Source organism: Brugia malayi (assembly GCF_000002995.4).
Source record: "Brugia malayi strain FR3 genome assembly, contig: Bm_v4_Chr4_scaffold_001, whole genome shotgun sequence".
Lineage (NCBI taxonomy): Eukaryota > Metazoa > Nematoda > Chromadorea > Rhabditida > Onchocercidae > Brugia > Brugia malayi.
The window spans coordinates 13,406,832-13,431,438 of NW_025062478.1; the positions used below are offsets into that span (position 1 = coordinate 13,406,832).

Sequence of the window (24,607 nt, forward strand, 5' to 3'; positions counted from 1 at the left end):
GCGTTGAATAGTACTGGTCACATACATCGCGGTCATTTGACATTTTAAATAATAAAAAAATGCTTAGGCTTAGGCTTAGGGTGTACTTAGGCTTAGGCTTAAGCATTATTTCAAATCTAAAAATTGATTTTGGTGAAAATTTTATAATTTGCAAGAGTTTTTGTATATTAAACGTGGAAATAACTTCTAGTTTTATCAATTTTGATTTTAATTAAATGTTAAAATATCGAAAATTATCAATTAATTAAAAAAAATGGATATTTTGAACTTAATTGATTAATTTGTGTGCATTGCATAGGTACTGATCGCATACATTGTGATCATTTGAACAGCAAAAATAATAAAATCAAGTCTAGAAATTGAGTTCTGAATGATATTTTAGGAGCAAAATTAATTAAACTTTAAATTTGCCACTGTTCTAAATAATTCTTGCAATTGAAATTAATTTTTATTTCAAATTTAAATAACACATTTACAAAAATCCCATAATTTATACGGGTATTTGCATATAAAACTAGGTAAGAAGTTCTACTATTATCAAAATTTAATTTCAAAGGATGTTAAAACTATTAAAAAATATCATTTAATAAAAAAAAAAAAAATGATTATTATATACGCATAGTGCGGGAACTGGTCACATACATAGTGGTCATTTGACATCTTAAATAGTAAAATAATGCTTAGGCTTAGGCTTAGGGTATACTTAGGCTTAGGCTTAAGCATTATTTCAAATCTAAAAATCAATTTTGGTGAAAATTTTATAATTTGCAACAGTTTTTGTATATTAAACGAGGAAATAATTTCTAGTTTTATCAATTTTGATTTTAATTAAATGTTAAAATATCGAAAATCATCAATTAATTAAAAAAAATGGATATTTTGAACTAAATTGATTAATTTGTGTGCATTGCATAGGTACTGGTCACACACATTGTGGTCATTTGATCAGCATAAATAATTAAATAGACATCAATAATTTGGTTTTGAACAATATTTCGGTAGCAAAATTAATTAAATTTTTAATTTATCACGGTTTTAAATCATTTCTTACAATTGAAACTAAGTTTTATTTCAATGAAAATCCCACAATTTGTAAGAGTTTTTGCATATTGAACTAGGAAAAAAGTCCTACTATCATCAAATTTTATTTTAATTGAAATCAAAACTATTAAAAAATAGTAATTCATTCAAAAAGATATTTGCTTTCAGCTTAATTGAATAATTTTTATGCATTGCATGGGTACTGGTCACGTACATTGTGGTCATTTGACCAGCATAAATAATGAAATAAACATTGATAATTGAGTTTTTTATAAATATTTGACAAGTGAAATTAATAAAATTTTTAATTTGTCCTATATTTAATTCATTTCTGCAGCTAAAATTAATTTTTATTTCAAATTTAAATATCAAATTTTCTGAAAATTCATTAATTTACTAGAATTTTGTATATTAATCTACAAAAAAAAAAAAAAAAAAAAAAAATGGTAGTAAATATCAAAAACTAGTTTTAAAAAAAATGTTAGAATATTGAAAAATATCAGTTCATTAAAAAAAAAATGGTTATTTTGAACTTAATTGATTAATTTGTGTGCATTGCATAGGTACTGGTCGCATACATTGTGGTCATTTGACCAGCATAAATATTAAAATAAACTTTAATAGTTAAGTTTTAATCAATATTTGATTAGCAAAACTATTTCAATTTTTATTTTTTGACGGTTTTAATTCATTTTTAAAATTATAATTGATTTTTATTTCAAATTTAAATTTTATGAAAATTCATTAATTTTGCATATTAATCTTCAAAATAAATCCCAGCAATATCAAAAACTAATTTTAAATAAATGTTAAAATATTGAAATAAATGTTAAAATATCAATTCATTAAAAAAAAAATGGATAGCAGTGGTAGATTATTACTCAATATCAGTGGTAGATTATTACTCAAAAGCAATACTTGAAAAGAATCAAAAGTGGAGAGAGATATGAAGAATTATTTGCCTTCTCAAAGAGTTCAAAAGCCTATATAAAAGGTATGCATATGACATTTGTAGGTATTTCCAATCCGCAGGAAATTGAAGATCTAATCGGTTACTTGAGTGTCAACTAAGTGATGGTCAGATTGCTATACCAAAATAACATGGATTACAGCATTACTTTGCTTGATGAAGACAGTAAGTACATAGCATAGCACATTGTGAGCTACAAAGGAAAAAAAAAAAAAAGCTTCCATAGTCTTTTCGGTGGATTTTCACTCAATATGAATGGAATTAGAACAGCTGCTATTTAAAAATTTTGTCAAGAAACTCATATAGCATTTGTGTTATTTGATTACTTTGGTCATGGTTATTGGTTATTCAGGTGCTGATTACACTGATTACACGATGAGTGATTGGCAAAAAAATTGTGTTAGAGTAACTCGTAACGGCAAGCAAATAATTATAGGTTCAAGCATGAGACGGCGCCTGATGTTGCTCACTGCTCTCCAACTTTCAGAAAGAATTGCAGCACTAATTGGTGTATCGTCTGCTTCTGACTTTACTGAAGATTTAATATTCTATCAGTTATCCGAAAGCAAAAAGAAGAATTAGATTCTAAAGGAGTAAGAGATTTTACTTCTGAGCATTAAATATACAAAATAACTAAAAGCTTGGTATAGAAGATGAAGATGGCAAAAAAAGCTTCTTTTAAATAAAGAGACCATAGATATATAAACTGCCCTGTGCGTTTATTGACGATAATGCTATATTCCTTACCAACTTCGTTAAATTTAGTCAAGAAGTTGAGGTGCATCTGATGAAGACAGTAGGTTGAGAACATAACAATCGGTTCATTGGAATTTTTACTTCGGATGATTTGCAAGGCAACATTTCATTTGGGAGAGCGACCAGAACCGAACTAGGCACACATACCCACTTAGATGGTTTGGCTGATTAAAGACTCATAATAATGCAGAGGAGATTTTAAGTGAGGGCAGCGAGCAGAGCCGAGCTAGCCGCACTCAATGCCACAAGCTGATGCCCTACCAACTGAGCCACACCCACTCGGATTATTCAAGGAGCCTTTGCTGGCTGTGTAATTGCACACTAATTTAGTACTCATCATAAGGCAGGGGACGATCTTCCTGAAGAGAGTGAGCAGATCCGAACTAGCCGCATTCAGTACCACAAGCTGATGCTCTACCGACTGAGCCACACCAACCAAAGCGATGTGTCTCTCATACATAAATACGTATTGATGAACTTATGTCCACGTATAATAATATAAGTAATAAGAGAATTTATATTAGTATAATAAAAACAGTCAGTGTTTAATCCTTTGCATTGAATTGTTTCATTTTAGTTGCTATATTACATTGTTGGAAATAATTTATGCAAAGCAGTTGCAACGTTTTTTGCACAATTTTATTTCGATTCAATTTTTATAAATTTTCAAATCTTTGCAATATTGGTTAGAAGGGAAAAACTACATAATTACATCGCCTGCAATTGTTGTAGATGATTTACATACGCTAAATGACTTCATCTAATATTTTGTTTGAACTATGTCTGTAAATTTTCAGATGCTTTATTTTAAATTTCCTAAAAAAAATTTTAATTTTCAAAAAATCGGAAAATTTAAGCGAGGATATATGTATAGTTTAATAGGTTATATTAATATTAAATTTTGTTAATCGATCATTTGCTATAAATTGAAAAGCCTTTCGCAGCCGTAACAATAAAAAGGCATTCATAATATTCTCCTTGTCAGTTTGTAATGATCATTGTGATCTATTTTAGACAAACCTAAAAAGTGAAGAATAAAAGTATGACCGAACACTTGACAGAGATGTAACCGATAATGTGACTTTGCCGTTTTACGTTATATTAAAAGACAGTAATTTTTAAATGGATTTCTCGTAAATATGATGGCGAACGCAATGCGTTTCATCCGCTTAGCGAACAAATGCGCTATCTTGAATTAAGTGATAATTTGCGTACAAATTGCTAATTTATATCAAAATTTTATAGTTAAATATGTCAGTGCATTAAACGGTCGAATATGAATTGGTTGTTCTTTATATTAATGCATTTGTTACAAAATATACTTAACTGCATACTATGGTAGTACAACTTTCCTTTTTTATATATATTTAATTTTTTTGGTATGGCTGTTTGTTTTAATTAATTTTGACAGAAATTTAGAAGCAAATAAAGAAATCACAATGTTTGAAATTTTTATATCAATTAGTCCTTAAAAGAATTCGATACATTGAGTTGTTATAGGTTGTTTTTTAATAAAATGTCAAGGTTGTTTGACACTTAAAATTCCAGCATGTAAAAAAGTAAATCATAGAAATTGGAATAAATAAAGTGATTAAATTAAAAAGATTAAATCAAATGAAATACATGCTGCGTTGTGATTTCTTTACAAATGCAATGAGTATCATCTCAATAAATATGCTGAAAAACTTTTACGACATTTGCTAACATAATTGATGGAAGTGAGAGTTAATTGCTTTAAGAATATTTTAATCGACACAAACAGCTGGATAGGTATTTTTACCATTATCCAAACTTCAAAAATATAAAAAAATTCTGAGTGCGTATCTAATCAAGAAATTAAAAAATGTCATGTAAAAATTTTAAATTAAATCAAATTCATAAATCTCTTCCTGATTTTCACCTGTAATACTTTATTGATTACAATTAGTCGCTCACTGATATAAATTTGACGCATTGTTGTAGATCGCATAATTATATAACTTTATGAAATTATATGTAGTAATTAAGAAGATTCTTTTCCAAAAGTTTATTTCATATTATTCATGCAATAATTGAGAAAGAAATACATACGAACAATTTCATTTAAGTAATTTTAGTAATTTAACACCAATTAGTAATTTAACACCAACGACAATTATTTGCAACTCCTGTAGTGGAAGCAAAAAAATGTTTTTGGAAACAAACCTTTATGATTTGGTTAAATTGTTATTCGGGGGAGAAGTTTGATGTCAGGGAGATGTGTTGGATGCCAGCTAAATATCTGGGCAACAATTGAATAAACTGATTCGGAGGATTGGATGATTTAAAAACTGATCTAATTGACAATAGTATGGTTATAAATCTACATTGATGTTAGACAATGATCGAAACAAAGGAGAGGAGGTGCTTGCATGGGCACCAGTTGCTAATAAAGAGCTTATTAGATAACCGCATGATTATGATAGCTAACAAAGAACAATGTAGATATCCTCATGATTGTAAGGATTGCTAACAAAGAACGATGTAAATTGTTTCAATATGTAGAAGCATAAATTTGGAAACAAAGAGTCCGAAGTATAAGCATTATTTGCGGAAATTACGTAGATATCTTTACTACAATTTGCAACTCATATTTTTAGATCGCGATATTAAAATCCGCGACACTCCCGACCGAAGGAGCTAAATGCTTTAGTTCGTTGGACAGCTTTGGTTGATTGCTTCGCCTTATAGCGCTTCTAGTTCGTAGAGCAATTGGTTCTTGTTCATTGACATTTTGCACTGATTTGTTAAACATTGTTGGTTGAGGGTCAATTTCCTCACCTTTGACTTCCAGTGGGTATAACATATTCACCGGTCTGTTGAGTATTTTTCCTTTCGGTAATTCTATCGAGACACTTCTCACTTCTCCATCCTTTCCTGTTTTGATTTCTCTTATTCTGGCTAGTTTCCACATGCCACGGGGAATTTCTGGTTCATTTAGTAACACAATCTCTCCCTCGTGGGGAGTTCTTTTTACTACATCTCTCGGAGAAGAGTGTTCCCTTTGTGCTCTTTCTTTAAGAGTATTTAAATATTCCTCTTTCCATATTTCCCAGAAGGCATCGAGGGCCTTTAGTGTATTTGACCAGTATTGAATGAGTTTTTCTCTCGAATCCAATTTATGAGGGATAAAATCATCCATTTCATTCTTGTTTTTAGCAGGCATGATTAGATGCGCATTCGGTAGTATAAAGTCAATTGGACGCAATATGATACAATCATCAAAATTTACGTAAGTTAGTGGTCGAGTATTCAAAATACTTTCCACTTCCGCTACTAGCGTAATCAATTCCCGTTCCCATAATAACTTTCTGCCGATGGCTCTTTTCATTGCCCTTTTTGTTAACCCAATAAGTCGCTCATATACTCCTCCGTTCCAAGGCGCCTTTGGTATTATATTTTTCCAGATCATTTTCCTTTCCGCTAGGAATTCATTTAATTGTTGTTTCACAATGATTTTAAAAATTAACTGGAATTGACCAGCGTTGTCGCTTAAGATTAATTCTGGAAAGCCTCGTCTTGCTGTAAATCTTCTGAAAACATGTAAAAAGCTTTCGGCTGAAAGAGTTTCTACTACTTCTAGATGTACAGCTCTTGTTGTGAAACATGTGAATAGTGCTACCCATCTTTTTGTTAGCCCATTATCACTCCTGATATTCACAGGACCTAAATAGTCTAGTCCTACTCGCGCAAAGGGTCTTGATCTTGTGGTCCGAGATGCTGGAAGATCAGCCATAGTTGGTAATTTGAATGGTTTAGTTGTCCAGCGTCTGCACTTCATGCACTTATTCAAGATTCGTTTGACTTCCGTTCTACCTTTTGGGATCCATATCGTCGATCTCAGATTTGAGAGTGTATGAGCAATTCCAGCATGATACAGTTGTTCATGTCGTTGCTGAATAAAGAGTTCAGTTATGGTGTTGTGTCTCGGGAGATATATTGGGTGTAAGTTACTCTCTTTCATTTCAGAGTTAACTACGCGGCTTTTGTATCTCCATAGTTCGTTATCATAGAACAAATTCCATTTGATTATTTCATCTTTGGTAACTCCTTCTGACTGTGCTTGTTTGAATAGCACAATTTCTGACAACTCGTAATCCTGTGTTGTCAATATATTCTTTTCTTTCGTTGCCATCTTTAGCCAAGGAATTTCCCTTTTCATTGTTAATCTTATGAATTTCAGAACCCAACCAGTTGTTCTTATTAATCTTGACCATTTGCTAAAACGACTAGCATCTAAGATTCCGAAATGTTTGTTTATGATAATTGGTTCTGTGATGTGGGCCACAATTTCTTCATCCTGGTAATCCTCATTGTAATTGTATTTCCACTGTGGCCATTTTGATTCGTTTTCTGTTAACCACTTTGGTCCTTTCCACCAAAGATCATATCCTTTTAGTTTATTCGGAGAGATTCCTTTTGTAGCTATATCAGCTGGGTTTTGTTCACTTGGGATATATCTAAAATGGATTTTCGCCTTTCGTATTTCTTCTACCCTATTTTGTATGAACGTTGGTAGTAAACGGGAACTATTGTGAACCCAATGAAGCGCACATTGAGAATCGGACCATAAAATTGTTATCACGTCCTCAAGCTCTTTTTGTTTTAATACGAATTGTACCATTCTCACTCCGATGAGTATTGCCAGTAATTCTAATCGAGGTATTGACATTCCTTTAATTGGCGCAATTCGGGATTTAGCAAACACTAAGAATACTTCTCTTTCTTGAGTTCGAATGTATAAAGCTGCTGAGTATGCAGCAGTTGATGCGTCAGTAAAAACATGAAATTGTACTTGCTTGGAACAATTTGTTGTGAATCTTGGTAGATCCTTTAGTTTCTTTGGCCATTCGTTCGTGAGTAATTTCCACGTGGTTTCATCTTCCTCACTTATAGTTTGATCCCATGAAAGGTTCTTTTTCCACAAAGTTTGGAGAAACAATTTGAATCTTATCAGTATAGGAACTATGAATCCTAGTGGGTCATATTGTGAGGCTACGAATTGCAATATAATTCTTTTAGTTAATTTCTTACCAAACCATGGTTTTAACGTTACTTGAATGATATCTTGTTTGTGGTACCAATTGAGACCTAGAATTTTTTTAATTGAACTTACCTCTGCTCGATCTTGTACCGGAAGTTTTTCATTGACTTCTTGATCGTTAGAGAGAAATTCCCGTACATTCATTGATGCTTCATTGAATATAATTTTAATTTCCTTATAATTGGAAAGAGCTTCGTTGGTTCCTTTGGTTGGTATTATAATGTTATCGACATAGAGATTTTTCCTTAACTCGAGTGCGATTTTGCTTTTACAAGTTTCCAAATGATAATTGAGTGTAGCGGACAATAAAAATGGAGATGATACAATTCCAAATGGAACTCGTTGGAAACGGTAACAACTTACGTTTTCTTCGTTAACTGGACTTCGAATGTCTTTCAACCAAAGAAATCGAGTGCAGTTTCTATCTGTTGGATGCAATTCTATTTGCAAGAACGCCTTTTCTACGTCTGCTATTATTACATTTTTCATTGTACGGAAACGTAGCAAAACTCCAACCAAATCAGGGAGTGTTATTGGTCCCCGATATAAAACATCATTTAAACTTTTCATTCCTTTACAATGAGCTGATGCATCATAAACTATCCTCAGATTTGTCGTGGTTTTATTTGGTGTTATCACTTCGTGATGAGGCAGATAATGAATAATACCAACTTCATTCATTTCCGATGACACTTTCTCAATTATATTGGAATTGAGTTGTTCTTCAATAGTTTGATTGTATCGACTTAGTAATTGAGGTTTCATTTGAAGCCTCCTAATTAACGACTTTAATCTTCCAAGGCAAAGTCCGAAATTATCGCTTAGTTTGTTCTTTGAATCTTTCCAAGGCCAACAAACTTGATATCTTCCCTTGTCCCTAGTGATAGTTTGTTTAAATTGCTGCAATGCTTTTTCATCATTGTCAGAGTTTATTTTGTCTTGTATACCCATTAATTCCAGTTTCCAAAAGTGATCTAAGTCTGGAATATTGACGGCATTGACTTGAGAAATCGGACTTACTGATGTGGTTTCTGAAATACTGTCGTGTATTTCATTTATATACCCACTTCCAGCTATTATAGGTCCAACCTTTGTATGGATCAATGAAAATCCTGATTTTAAGTTCTCTGCTTGGTCAAACTGGATAAACTTGAAGAAGTGATCCGCACCTATGAGTATGTCCGGTTGTTTCCATTTGTTTTTGAAATTACTAAACTGATTTCGTTTGTCTATCATCAACAATTCCTTTTTGTTTAGATTAACTACTTGCAATTCATTCGTCAAGTGGTTAACTGTTATTACATCTAATCGGATTATTTCTTTATTTCCAATTTTTACTCCGATTTCAGTTTTAGTAGTGATACACGTTTTTGGCGTCTTATCCCCAAATGAAGCAATTTTTATTTCCATCTCGTTAGTTTCTTGTAGATTCAATCGATAAGCCAAATCCTTTGATATGAACGATAATTGAGAACCAATATCGAATAGAATTAAAGCCTTTTGTTGGATTTTTGGGCGATTTGGATTGGTTACATTTATTTCCTTACATAACAGTAAGGTTCGCTTTTTCCATTGATTTCCTTTTTCGGTAATGGAGTTAGCGATTGTGACTGAACCCAATCTTTCTTTGTTGGAATCCACTGCTTGCGTGAGTTCCTTGTAGTTGTTGGGACACAGTGCTGTATTGTGTGGACTTTTACAATGGAAACACAAAGGTTTCCCTTTTTTACAATCACTTGTTGCATGTCCTTTTCGTAAACATTTGAAACATGCAGTGATTTCTCTCAAACGTTCCATCCGGAGTTTGAGAGTGGGATAGATGTTACATTCATTGTTCCAGTGGTCCTTATTGCAAAATACGCATGGTTTCCTTTTCCCATTTATAGAAATTTTTCCTGGAACCTTTTTTGATTTGATTGTATTATCTCCCTTTGTTTGGTTGATTGTGGCGAAAGCTGACGTTTCGCCTCTAACATTATTTTTGTTTGTTTTCTTCTCCCTTGTGTCTGCTTGACTTCTAGCAACTTCTTCATTTCTTAGAACTAGTTTTGTCAGGTACTGCCGGATATCCTTAACTGACCAACTCGTCGAATCCTCTTTCAATTGGTATAATTTATCAATTATCCACGCTGGTAGTTTATTTTCAATTGTAATTTCGATGCTTGAATGCTCTAAATTTTCACCTATAGCTTCCAGTTGTCGAAATGTTCTCTCCATGGCTTCTATGGTTGCTTTCCACTCTCGGTCATTTTTTTTGATGGTATTCAACTCGTTGTAGAGTGATTTCTTTATGAGGAAAGGTTTACCATATTTCTCTTTTAGTAAACCTATTATAACATCGTAGTTTTCTGGCGCTATATCATAACCTCTTACAGATAACAAAGCATCTCCTTTAAGACATGATATCAGATAGTTTAACTTTTGAATATCTGGGATGCTTTGCTCATGGACTGCTGCCTTGAAACTACACCAAAATTGCCTCCACAATTTTGGATCCCCACTAAACGTTATTAGTGGTAATTGAGGAAGTTTTATTTCTGCTTGATTTGTGTGAATCATACTATTCTTTGGAAATGATTCTTTGACCTCTTCTTGTTTTAAATGTTGTAGTACCGAGCAATATTCATCAGTATGTATTTTAAGGGTAATAATAGTTTCTCTTGTTCTAGTGATTAAACTTAAAATACCTTGTGGATCGTCAACCATATTGGCGTATTTCGTCTCCTCTTCCTTTCTCCTCGTTGCTATTGTCAAGCTCTGAATATTATCCAGCCAATTTTGATTAGCTGTTTCGAGTAACCCAGCATAATATTCGAGATGTGCGATCTTCTCCTTGACGATTCGCAATTTAATTTCGTATTGATGCTGAAGTTCCCCTCGTGATAGTGTTTGAGACGGGGAGGTCAGATCGAGTTCACTTGCTTCTTTAAGAAGTTCTAGAGTTCTCGACTTCGATAATTCGCTTCCTTTTCTTATACTGTCGGACATGTCCCGGCTCGTGGCACCAAAATTGTAGTGGAAGCAAAAAAATGTTTTTGGAAACAAACCTTTATGATTTGGTTAAATTGTTATTCGGGGGAGAAGTTTGATGTCAGGGAGATGTGTTGGATGCCAGCTAAATATCTGGGCAACAATTGAATAAACTGATTCGGAGGATTGGATGATTTAAAAACTGATCTAATTGACAATAGTATGGTTATAAATCTACATTGATGTTAGACAATGATCGAAACAAAGGAGAGGAGGTGCTTGCATGGGCACCAGTTGCTAATAAAGAGCTTATTAGATAACCGCATGATTATGATAGCTAACAAAGAACAATGTAGATATCCTCATGATTGTAAGGATTGCTAACAAAGAACGATGTAAATTGTTTCAATATGTAGAAGCATAAATTTGGAAACAAAGAGTCCGAAGTATAAGCATTATTTGCGGAAATTACGTAGATATCTTTACTACAATTTGCAACTCATATTTTTAGATCGCGATATTAAAATCCGCGACAACTCCTTCGTGCATAGCACGCAAGGTTACATGCAAATGAAATTCGCGGATGAATTTAATACTGAGAAATGCATTGCACGGGTAACAAAGATGACAAAAGAGTGAAGAATATGAATCTAATATGCACATAAGATCAAAGATACAAATAATAATTTATCAATAAAAAAAGGAATAAGTAACAAAGAATTTGACCAACAGAAAATATAAATTTCTTCTCTTCAAAGTGCGAAAGCTTTAATGTTTCTTCATGTGTAATTTCAAGCCTAGTTTACTCTGAAAGTCTTTACTGCAAATAGTGCAGTGGTAGACTGGTCTACTATTCATGCCATGAATTGCCGTGTGAATGTGCAAATCGCTCTTTCGTACGTAACTTTTCCCGCATACTGGACAACTGTGAGGCTTCTCACCGGTATGAGTTATCATATGTCCTTTCACATGCGAATAGCGACTAAAATTCTTTTTGCATATTGAACAACTGTACGGCTTTTGACCGGTATGAATCATCATGTGTGCTTTCATACTTTGGGACTGAGTAAAATTCTTTTTACATATCGGACAACTGTACGACTTCTCTCCAGTATGAGTTATCATATGTTCTTTCACATGCGAAGAGCGACTGAAATTCTTTTTGCATATCGGACAACTGTACGGCTTCTCTCCAGTATGAGTTATCATATGTTCTTTCACATACGAAGAGCAACTGAAATTCTTTTTGCATATCGGACAACTGTACGGCTTCTCTCCAGTATGAGTCATCATATGCTTTTTCATATTCGAGAAATTATTGAAAAATTTTTTGCATGTCGGACAACTGTACGGCTTTTCACCGGTATGAGTTATCATATGTCCTTTCATATGCGCAGAGAGACTAAAATTCTTTTTGCATATTGAACAACTGTACGGCTTCTCACCGGTATGAGTCATCATATGTTCTTTTATTTTTGCCACTTCCTTTCGACATATGTCACAACGCTGCTTTTTTATCGTCCTTTTTTCTTGCCTTGATAGCTCGATCACTTCCACCGGTGTTTCGATTGGAACGAGTTGTTGTCGCGATTTAATTCCTTCATCACTCACTCCATCCACTGATAAGCCTTGCGATTTATTCCCTTCCTTTTTCAGTTTTGGAGCCGATAAATCCAGAGTTTTTGTTTGAAGCACTTGCAAACCAATCCTTTCCTCATCCTCTCCGCCCATTGATAAGCCTTGTGATCCATGTCCGTCATCTCTCACTTTTGATATTGATAAATCCAACGGTTCTGTTTGGTCCGTTTGCGCTGCCTCAAAGATTACACTGTGTAAATTTTAAAAATTTCAAAATATTGCAGCGTTGTTGTATTTTTTAAACTTTAAATGGACTTACGATGGTTTGAGTATTGATGAACTGGAAGAAGAAGCAGAAGAAATAGATGAAATGCATGTCAATGAGAATAATTTGTTGCCAATTCTGAAAAAACATTCAAATTTACTGGACGGTGTTCACCGCTGCTGTTTGACAAATGCGCAAAGTAGAAATGTTTTTCTAAATATAATGGATTATTTACAAATTAATCATTGAGTTCCGAAATCTTTCTCATAACTCGAAACTTCCGAAAAAGATAACATCCTCTGTCGAAATAAATGAAATAATAAATAAAAACTTACTGAATGAAATTTGTTGAAGATTATTGGAGAATTGTATGTATAAATGCTCATTCAGATGGGAGTGGCAAACTACGTATATTGATGAACTTATGTCCACGTATAATAATATAAGTAATAATAGAATTTATATTAGTATAATAAAAACAGTCAGTGTTTAATCCTTTGCATTGAATTGTTTCATTTTAGTTGCTATATTACATTGTTGGAAATAATTTATGCAAAGCAGTTGCAACGTTTTTTGCACAATTTTATTTCTTTTCGATTCAATTTTTATAAATTTTCAAATCTTTGCAATATTGGTTAGAAGGGAAAATACATAATTACATTGCTTGCAATTGATATAGATAATTTGCGCATGCTAAATGACTTCATCTAATATTTCGTTTGAACGACGTCTGTAAATTTTCAGATTTGCTTTGTTTTAAATTTCAAATTTTTTAAAAAAAATTTTTATTTCCAAAAAATCGGAAAATTTGAGCGGAGTGAAACAAGATATATTTATAGTTTAACTGGTCATATTGATATTAAATTTTGTTAATCGGTTCTTTGCGATAAATTGAAAAACCTTTCGCAGCTGTAACAATACAAAAAAAAACATTCATATTATTTTCCTTGTCAGTCTGAAATCTCAGAAGGCTGCTACGCAAGTAATTTAATAAAGCAGAAGTTTTAAGATTGGCCATTTCTTCCTTAAATTTTTTTTTTCAGACAGGTTCAATGTCTCGTTCTACATTTTGTATTTATTTGATTTATTTATATTTTGTATTTATTAGATTTATATCTACATATTTATTAGATTTTTTTATATAGAAGGTTAGTTTGATTGAAATAGATTAAAATTATTGGCATTGATCAAAAGTTACATGGAATAATAATGGCTATGTAACTGCAATGAAGAAAATAAAAGAAATGAATGCGATGTACTGATATCAAATGATTGATTTCTGATCCCTTCTGCGGGTACTCATATATGAAATGAATGAAGTAATCTATTTAATTTCCTCGTAATTTATAATGATCTAGTGATCACTGAACTGATTAGCAATCATTGTTCATCACAACAGTCAAAGCCATCATGAAAAATCGGTCAAGAACAGAACGTAATAATTGAAGCTGTTGAAAAAATAGTGGACAATTGGACAATTGACCACAGTATTATTTTTTTTGCAGTATTTTTTAATTTAGCAAGCAAATCAATTTTGCATGTAAACGGTAATGAGCTGTGCAACAGAAGATACACCTGTAATTTTGAGCATGTATGGATACAAAAGAAAAAAAATTTCTTAATATTGATATTACCAAATACTTTAATTGATAATAATGTTTAAAAATTCGAGCAATTCATTCATTTACTTGCTATTATTATTATTATTATTATTATTATTATTATTATTATTATTATTATTATTATTATTATTATTATTATTATTATTATTATTATTATTATTATTATTACTATTATCAGTAATCTATTTACTGCTTTTTTAATTAAGACTAACAAAATTTCTTACTTACGCTTTTAAAAATTTATGAATTGCCAAAGCCTCAGAAAGCTGACAAACCCAAGGCAAGGTATGTCAGTTTTGTTTTTCCCATTCACTTCATTATATCATTTATACTCCATTTACATAAGTTCAACTTGGCTTATTTACTGTGAGAAAAGATTTTTGTCTCTTGCTTTATATCATAATCAATCACTAAGTAAAAAAAAAGAGCCATTGCAATTAATTGATATTACTCATAAATAAAAATTAAATGCAAAGTAAACAATGAAAATAACAGCAATAGCTCTTTTTCAAAATTTTAAGTTTTCACACACTGAACTATAGCTATAGGTGGAAATACCTTTGAAGAAGGCAACATAATTCAGAATATTCCACAGTTTCACTGCTTCAGAGAAGATACGACAACTCAATTGAAGCATGTAAATATCAAACACACATGGAAAGCTATAAGAAACCCATTTGCCCCAGCCATTTGCTTGCAGAAAGCAGAATGAGAATTTACTGCAATATAAAAGGTATAGAACTGAGAGAAGAGCGGTACTTAACACATTAGAAGGGAAGTGAATTGTTCACAGGGAGCTATTACCCAGTTTGCATCTCAAACGATAATATTAAAATGTTCGCGAATAGCACTAATAGTCAAATCCTCGCCGTGCTCGAACACTTCTTGAGACTATGCATGAATGCCTTAATGCGATCGTACATGAAGTTTTCGTGAGATGAAAGAATAAGTGCGCTCCTTTTGCCTGTTGGAAGAAGGGCGGTACTTGACATACGCATGAGAGGAAGTATGCTCGACTTGTAAGGGATGAAACTAATATCCAGTTTGCGCCTCGAGCTTTAATATAAAGAGACGCTCTAAATGTACGTGCAGTTTTAGTGAAATGAAAGGATAATTGCACTCTGTTTCAGTCGCAATTATTTAATCTTCCTGATCATTATTTAATCTTCCTGATCATTATTTAACCTTCCTGATCATTATTTAACCTTCCTGATCATTATTTAATCTTCCTGATCATTATTTAACCTTCCTGATCATTATTTAATCTTCCTGATCATTATTTAACCTTCCTGATCATTATTTAACCTTCCTGATCATTATTTAATCTTCCTGACCATTATTTAACCTTCCTGATCATTATTTAACCTTCCTGATCATTATTTAATCTTCCTGATCATTATTTAACCTTCCTGATCGCATCATTATTAGAATTTCACTTCTTCTGTTTTGATCATTTTCTGTTTCATCAGTGCTATTCGATATTCGATATGTGGCGCAATACTCCCAGATGACAAATGCCATCCATGCTTTTTCATATAAATCTTCAAATCCATTGTTCATTCGATAATTTTATTGATTGCAGTCACTTAACAACAGAAATTTCAGAGCTTATTTCTGTTTAACTTACGTGCTTTAATGATTCTGCATATGTGATTTCAAGTCGGGTTTAATCCAAAAATCTTTATTGCATACAGTGAAGTGGTAGGCAGGTCTACTCATTTCATGATGGGAAGTTAGCTAATGCTGTCATTCATTGATGGATTTACTGTTGAGTTAGATTGTCAAATGTTTTGAGTGAATGGAATTTTGAATGCAAATAGAACAACTGAAACAAAATTCCAAATGTGAATCGACAAATGAAATGAATGAATTTCGTTGTTATATGACCTTATGAAATTCATGTTATTTATGCAATAATCGAGTGAACAATTTCATTTCATTAGTAGTTTAACAACAGCGATATTAATTTGCAAATTCTTCATGCATAGTATTCAGTAGCATGCAAGAAGTTACTGGCTCGTTGTGTAGGCATCGCTAGGCAATTTATAACAAAACAAATAAAAAAGTGCGAAGAATATAACACATAACAGTGAGAGAGTGTTATTTTAAAAACAAATGACAGAAGAACTGACTGATGGAAAACATAAATAATCAATAATAACGGAAATAGCAATGCAATGTATTTCTTCAAATTTAAAGTAAAAAGTAAAGCGTAAGCTTCAGTGAATCCGCATATGCAATTTCAAGCTCTGTTTAATTCAAAAATCTTTACTGAATACAATGCATAGGTTTATTTATGACATGAGTTACCATGTGAGACTGCAAACTGTGTTTTCGGGTGTAACTTTTTCCGCATTTCGAACAACTGTACGGCTTCTCACCGGTATGAGTCATCATATGCCTTTTCATGTTACCGGACACAATGAAACTTTTTCCGCATCTCGGACAACTGTACGGTTTCTCACCGGTATGAATCATCATATGTTTTTTCATACTTTGGGAGTGAGTGAAATTCTGTTTGCATATCGAACAACAGTACGGCTTTTCACCGGTATGAGTCATCATATGTTTCTTCATATTCGAGTAATCATTGAAAATTTTTTTGCATGTCGAACAACTGTACGGCTTTTCACCGGTATGAGTCATCATATGTCCTTTCATATGCGCAGAGAGACTAAAATTCTTTTTGCATATTGAACAACTGTACGGCTTTTGACCGGTATGAATCATCATGTGTGCTTTCATACTTTGGGACTGAGTAAAATTCTTTTTACATATCGGACAACTGTACGGCTTTTCACCGGTATGAGTCCTCATGTGTCCTTTCACATACGAAGAGCGACTGAAATCCTTTTTGCATATCGAACAACTAAACGGCTTCTCACCGGTATGAGTCGTCATATGTTCTTTTATTTTTGCCACTTCCTTTCGACATATGTCACAACGCTGCTTTTTTATCGTCCTTTTTTCTTGCCTTGATAGCTCGATCACTTCCACCGGTGTTTCGATTGGAACGAATTGTCGCCGAAGTTTAATTCTTTCATCACTCACTCCCTCCACTGATAAGCCTTGCGAATTATTTCCTTCCTGTTTCACTTTTGGAACTGGTGAATTTAGGGGTTTTATTTGAAGCATTTGCAAACCAACCTCTCCTTCATCTTTTCTTTCCACTGATAAGCATTGTGATCCATCCCCATCATCTCTCACTTTTGATATTGATAAATCCAACGGTTCTGTCTGATCCGTTTGCGCTGTCTCAAATCATATGAAATTAAATCACACTATGCAAGATTACAAGTCTTCAAGATATTGAACGATATGTTATATTTTGTTAACTTTAAGTGGACTTACGGTAGTTTGAACATTGCTCAATTGGAAGACGAAAAACAAATAGATGAAATGCATGTCCATGAAAATAATTTCTTGTAAATTCTGAAAAGCATTCAAATGCTCATTGATAAATGAGCAAAGGGTTTCTCCAAGAAATGTTTTTTTTTTTTTAATTATATTAGATTATTTACAAATTTATCATCAATTCCGAAAATCTTCCTTATAATTCAAAAATTTGAAAAGAGGTTACATCCTCTTTCGAAATAAATAAAGCAAAACTTACTGAATGGAATTTGTAGAAGGAAGTCTGACAGAGATCAGCCGATCAATTCTGTTAATTATGGTTGGAGAATTGTATGTATAAATGCTTATTCAAATGGGAGTGGCAAACTACGTGTACTGATAATATAGAATATAAAATATTTGCGCATAATAATACGAAATAGCAATCATTGTTTAATCCTTTACATCAAATTATTTCATTTCAAATGCTACATTGCATTGTTGAAAATAATTTTATGCAAAGCAGTTGTGACATTTTTTGTAATTTTATTTCATTTCGCTTCGATTTTTCCATGCATCCAAGTCTTTTGGATTATTAACGAAAGGAGAAAATTACATTGCTGCATCTCTTATAATTGATAATATTAATTTATAAATGATAAATGATTTCACCAAATCTTTCGTTTGGATTTTAAATTTTCAAATTTTCTTTGTATCAATAATCATATCTAATATGATTTGCTGAAGTTAGCTGTCAAACGAGTACCAATTGATAATTCCTAATACTTATGAACCTTTTAAATGCCAATCATAATGAAACTGAAAAGGAAAAAAAGACGGTGGTAAAGTTCTATCAATTACTGCATTGTGTCTGATTAGCATCACTTGAAATGCTGAACCGGAAGTTATCAGTTCGCCATCCATGGCTATGTAGCTAATAGAGATGCCTAATGGCTCCAAGCAACAAGCTCGGACTGGAACTATCTGCAATTCCACACCGTTAAATTTAAGGGCAGGCTTCATTTTGTTCTTATAAACAAGAATCTAATTTGTACATGTTTGCATAAGTCCTCGTGGCTTTCTTTAATTGAATTTTAAACAGATTCAAATAACAGGCAAAAAAGAATAAGTCAAATGTGAACAGTAGTTTATTCCAAGTATCAGCCGTGATTTAACATTGTTCCAATCGATATATGTTAAATACAGGAAGTTATCATCCATCATCCAAACATGGAAGATAAAGGTTCGTCTTTCATCCTCTTTCTTCGACATATAGGGAAAGTTTCTTTACAGATTCAAATAACGAACTATTCGTTATCAATGACTAAATAAGTTAATGACTTAAAATGATATTTCATTCCATCAACTAAACAGACGATTTAGCAAAAAAAGAATGAATTAATCCAACCATCACTTAATGCCTAATGAGCAAACATTTAAGATCTTAAAATCTATTCCAAAAAAAAAAAAAAACAAAAAGACGATGAAAAAGCTCATTTCGGAATGGATGAAACTGGAGGGGTGAGAGAAAAACTTACTCAAATGAGAAAAGTTTGTCATTATTACTACATCTCTTGAACTGCTTATATTACACTCATACAAGCTTTTCAATTTCTTGTTTGCTCCTGACATTAACAACCTCTCAAAAAAAAATCTCACGTAGTTGTAACTGACTTTTCAAAGAAGAGATTAACAATGAAATTCCATTTGTTTGATAGATTTGGCATTGCTGGCATTTTAAATATTTTAACATTCCAACGTCTGCAAACCATACATGAAAATATAATTCGCTTCACTGCAGCCTTTCCTTTCGAAAGAAGCTTTTTTTTTTTTTTTTAGAGAAAGTATATGAAATGTGTTTTGGAATTTTTTGTACAAATTAACAATTTAATTGGTTTGACTTAAATCAGCAGAAATTTTGAAGTTACTATTTTTTGTTGTCGTCATTTCGCTGGCTTTAAATTTCTAGATGTGTGCAGATGGCATCTAACACTGAAAATATGTGAAAAATTGGAATTGAAAAATTGATGATAATTGCCAATTTCAATTTTGTAATTTATTCCTATTGGAAACATAAAGATTGTAATATTCTGTCATCCATTAGAGTAAGCAATAACATCGATCATAGCTTCTCGCAACCTTGTGCAAGTATAACCATTAGGCAACTTTAATGGTTACATAAGCATAGATGTCGAACCGATAACTTCCGGTCCAGCATTTCATGTGTACTAACAGATATGGTACAACATTTATCGGAAGGAACCAACGTTGCTGATCACTATCAGTAGTTTGGACTTTACCATCTTTTTTCTCTTTTCTACTTTTATTATGCCTGGAATTTGAAAAGTTGATGTCTATTAGAAATCATTAATTGGTATTCATTTGGCAGCTATTTTCATCACGTGGTGTTATACACAATGACTGTATTTACACACATAACACAAAGCAAAATTGAAAATTAAGTTTAAAAATGAAGTCCAAACAAAATATTTGATGAAACATTTAACATTATAAATCAATATCACCAATATTTTAATATGCTATTATCATATCATTAATTATAAGAAACGCAGCATCTAGTTTCCCTCTCTCATTAACATTTCCAAAGATTGGAAAATATGGAGAAAATAGTGCGAAATGAAATAAAATTTTAAAAAATGCCACCAATGCTTTGCATAAATTATTTTCAACAGTATGATATAGCAGCTGGAAGAAAACTTATTTAGTGTAAAGGATTAAACAATGATTGCTATTCATATCATTATGTGTAATATTTCATATTCTACTATTATTATTATTATACCCTATATTGTTTGTTATACATGGACGTAAGAGTTTGCACCCCCATTTGAATAAGCATTTATAGATGCAATTATCTAGCAATACCTAAAAAAATGATCGGATGTGATCGGCCTCTGTTAAACTCTCTTTCACAATTTTCATTCATTTATTTCGGCAGAGGATGGTACCTCTTTTCAGAATTTTAACTTATGAGATTTTGGGGCTCGATGATAATAATTTAGAAAAGTATTTGCTTGAAGAAATTTTCCCTGTGTGTATTTGTCAAATTTGAATGTTTTCCAGATTTGGCAAGAAAATATTTTCAGTGACATGCATTTGATATATTTCTTTTTCGTCTTCCAAGTGAGCAAATATTCAAACTACCGTAAGTCCATTTAAAGTTAACAAAATGTAACATAATGTTGCAATACCTTGAGAAATAAAATTTTGCACAGTGTAAACTTTTTTTGCACACTATGTGCAGTAAAATTTTTTTATGCACAATTTTTTTTATATTTTGCATACTATGTGCAGTAAATATTTTCAGAGTAAACACGGCTTGAAAGCGCACATTTAAACAGAAGAAATGCTCTCTGCTCTTTCTGTTGTTGATCATTTATATTTTCTATTGATCGAATTCTTGTTGCTTACTGTTTTTTTATTGATAAGTTATTATTATTGACTCTTTAATTAAATTAGCTAAAATTAATTTCAACATTTAAAAAAAAATTGAAATCATTTCTAATTGCAAATTTATTTAATTTCTGCATTGAAAGTTTCCTTTAAAGTTAATATTTAAAACTTTTTTTTCGCATGAATGTCAAAAATCACTGTCAAAATATAAGCAGATCAAGTGTAAGGCAAATAAAAGTAATCAATTAAGTTCAAAAAATATTTATTTTTAAATGAATTATATTTTTCAGCATTGGTAGAAGTTAATTGAAACAGAATTAAGAAAAATTAAAACTTTTTCAACATTTAATTTATAAAAACTTTAAAAAGCTGTCAAAATTTCTTAAATAACCCTATCCAACAATTCTTGCATCAGGATTTGACAGTTCCTTTGATGTACTTCTTGTAACATCCATAGTGCATTTGTTATGCTGTGTTTTTCAATAACCAAGTAGCATATTTCGCAAATAAAACTATTTTACCAAAATTTAGTTTGTTCTACAATTACAATTTACCATTTTTTTGAAGGTCAGCGTAATTCCAGTAAATAACTTGCAAATTAAACATAAAAATACTATGATAAACTTTTTTGCGAAGCATTAGAGAGGTTGAATGAGAAAAAAAAATTATAAGTATGGTCTTAATGAGTAAATAGATCAATCATTCTTATGAATTTCAGTAGGGTGCGAGGGCAGTTGTAGGAATGGACAGTACAATAGGGTAGGCTATTGTAGGGTTAGGGTTCAATTTTATAGCTCTGTCACTTTTAGTAGTAGGTAGAATTGTGGGTTCCAGCTTTGCTAGCGCTTGTAGCTATAGGATTGCTGCTATCGCAATGACATTAACGAAAAAAAAGGGAAGGAAAGACTTAAGTAATAGCAGCAGCAGCAGCAGTACTGATGATCTCTATGTCATCAGCAAGTGTTGCTATGAGTTTGTCTTGCTGCAACCGCAAGTGCTGCTATTCTTCTTGGTGTATTTGCAACTTGGTGGGAAATAGCAACGGTAGATTATTACTCAAAAGCAATGCTTTAAAAGAATCAAAAGTGGAGAGAGATATGAAGAATTATTTGCCTTCTTAAAGAGTTCAAAAGCCTATATAAAAGGCATGCATATGACATTTGCAGATATTTTCAATCCGCAGGAAATTGCAGATCTAATCGGTTACTTGAGTGTCAAGTAAACGATAGTCAGGTTGCTATACCAAAATAACATGGATTACAGCATTACTTTGCTTGATGAAAACAGTAAGCACATAGCACATTGCGAGCTACAAAGGAAAAAAAAAAGCTTCCATAGTCTTTTTCGGTGGATTTTCATTCAATATGAAAGGAATTAGAACAGCTGCTATTTAAAAATTTTGTCAAGAAACTCATATAGCATTTGTGTTATTTGATGGTTATTGTCGAGAACAAGCTCGAAATTCCACTAGAAATAATCTTTGTACCGAACAATCGAATTTAGCAAAGGGTCAAATTTAAATCAATGTATTTATATTTAAGCAAATCATGTTAATCATTTATTGTAAGTTTTATTGTAATTCAAATTCTTTAATGACTCATAGATGGTAATGTGTTAACAAATTCCCGTGCTAATCTGTCATATTATCTAATGCACATCTTTCCAATCCTTTGTTTGTTATCTAATTCCGTTTACAAAAACTATCTTTCCCATAGCCTTCCTCCTAGCTTCCATTGTATCAATCGCTTTATCTCTCCACCCTCAAATCATGCTATATAAGGGCAATTACCACTCAACCGGGGGATTGTTCCAGAAGTCTCCCCGTTGCTTAGCTCATCCTCCTCACTAAATTGTCAAACTACTTATTGCTTGTTTGGTTTAATTACCCAAGATAAAGCACTCGACTCAATTGTGCAAGTAAAACAACCCAATTCAATCCATTCACAACACCAATCCAATCCAATACAATCACAACAAATTTTATGGTGCCACGAGCCGGGAACATGTCATCCATCATCATCAGAACCGCAGACCAAACAAAACGAAGATTGTGTGAAGTCCTCAACGAAATCAAGCGTCTGAACTTGGATTCGGTCGACCAAATGACAACAACCGACGAAACAATCCGTCTTCATCAGGAACGGAGAAGGATCACCTAAGAAAAAATCATGCATATACAAATATACATAGAGGCGTTGGAATCGGTCAATACAGAGTGGAAACAATTCATCCAGCAGATTTCAGTCTCAACCAAAAGAAAAGAAGAAGAAGATCGATACCTTCAGATAAACGATGATGAATCAGGTATTACCAACTTAATTTTACAAGCAAAACAAACTGTAGTCATTTTAAAAATGTATCAAAATGATTCGGAGTTCATATTACAACGGTTAAATCAGTCTATGGTAAGGGAGGAAACAACTCAACCCAAGGAACCCACACAAGCGGGTAAATACCCTACAGTAAATCTCCCACAACTACCACTGCCCACATTCAGTGGGAATCCAAGACGCTGGAGGGAATTTTGGAATAGCTTTGATACAGCTATACATCAACAAGCAATTCCCGATATCCATAAACTAAACTATCTCATCGCATGTCTCAAAGGAGACGCCCTCCAAGCTATCAGAGGTTATGACATAACTCCGGAGAATTACAGTATCGTAAGAAATGTCCTCGTCGAAAAGTTTGGGCAGCCTTACGCCATCAAACGAGCCTTGTTCACCGAATTATACTCCATCAAAAAGAACGATAGAGAGTGGAAAGCAACGCTTGAGGCCATTGAGCGAACACTTCGACAATTGGAGGCCATCGGTGAGAATTTAGAGCAGTCCGGTATCGAAATAGCTGTGGAAGGGAAATTGCCAACCTGGATCCTAGAACAGGTTTACAGAAGAAAGAGGCAGGAATCGTGGTCTGTCACCAAACTCCGAAACTTCCTCACGGAGCTTGCATCTGTGAACGAAGAAGTAGTACAAAGCCAGTCCCTATGGTTTAAAGGGAATATGGAGAATCAATCTCCAATAAAAGGCAAGCCAAGACCACGACACAATCCCAATGAGACTTCAGCCTTAACAACCTCTGTTCCGGAGAAACCCATCATCAAAGCCCTATCAAGACCTTGTGCACTATGCAACAAGAATCACTGGGATGAAGAGTGCCAGATTTATCCCACTCTCAAACAAAGGCTGCAACGTCTGAAGAAACTAAACGCTTGCCTCAACTGCTTCAAGATCGGACATATGGTAGCCAGATGCAAAAACAAGAAACGGAATTGCTTCCACTGCAAGGGTCAACACAATTCCGCGCTGTACCCTAACAAATTCAAAGAAATGCCCAGTAAACCAGAGGATCCAGACTCCACTACCACGACAAATATAATAGTCGAAAAAGAGAAGAAACGTGACAAGCGCATCCTACTCTTATGCAAGCAGATAAATGTGTTCAACCCAACTAATCCAAATACTCAACAAAGGGCTTTAGCCCTATTCGACGTTGGATCACAATTATCCTTTGTTTCAAAGAACTTAGCCAAACAACTAATGCTTAACGAAACAGATGAAGGGAAATTAAACATCGCTTCATTCGGCAAAAAG

The 24,607-nt window shown here is 32.8% G+C and overlaps 4 protein-coding genes across 4 annotated transcripts; 1 reads left to right on the top strand and 3 right to left on the bottom strand.

Annotated features, from left to right (window-relative positions):
- Positions 1–2,142: 2,142 nt before the first annotated feature.
- On the top strand, positions 2,143–2,593 carry Bm17861 (Uncharacterized protein; the record flags this gene model as incomplete). Its single annotated transcript, XM_043082622.1, has 2 exons — positions 2,143–2,176; positions 2,364–2,593. The coding sequence occupies 2 exons, from the start codon at positions 2,143–2,145 to the stop codon at positions 2,591–2,593; spliced, it is 264 nt and encodes an 87-aa protein (XP_042938556.1).
- Positions 2,594–11,567: 8,974 nt separating this feature from the next.
- Positions 11,568–12,753, bottom strand: Bm17863 (Uncharacterized protein; the record flags this gene model as incomplete). Its single annotated transcript, XM_001893694.2, has 2 exons — positions 11,568–12,614; positions 12,697–12,753. 2 exons carry the CDS (start codon positions 12,751–12,753, stop codon positions 11,568–11,570), a joined length of 1,104 nt encoding a protein of 367 aa, XP_001893729.2.
- A 3,779-nt stretch (positions 12,754–16,532) lies between these two features.
- Positions 16,533–17,675, bottom strand: Bm17864 (Uncharacterized protein; the record flags this gene model as incomplete). The annotated part of the gene is made up of 2 exons (XM_043082623.1): positions 16,533–17,519; positions 17,616–17,675. 2 exons carry the CDS (start codon positions 17,673–17,675, stop codon positions 16,533–16,535), a joined length of 1,047 nt encoding a protein of 348 aa, XP_042938557.1.
- A 2,079-nt stretch (positions 17,676–19,754) lies between these two features.
- Bm17865 (Uncharacterized protein) lies at positions 19,755–23,028 on the bottom strand (the record flags this gene model as incomplete). Its single annotated transcript, XM_043082624.1, has 2 exons — positions 19,755–19,929; positions 22,898–23,028. 2 exons carry the CDS (start codon positions 23,026–23,028, stop codon positions 19,755–19,757), a joined length of 306 nt encoding a protein of 101 aa, XP_042938558.1.
- Positions 23,029–24,607: the final 1,579 nt, after the last annotated feature.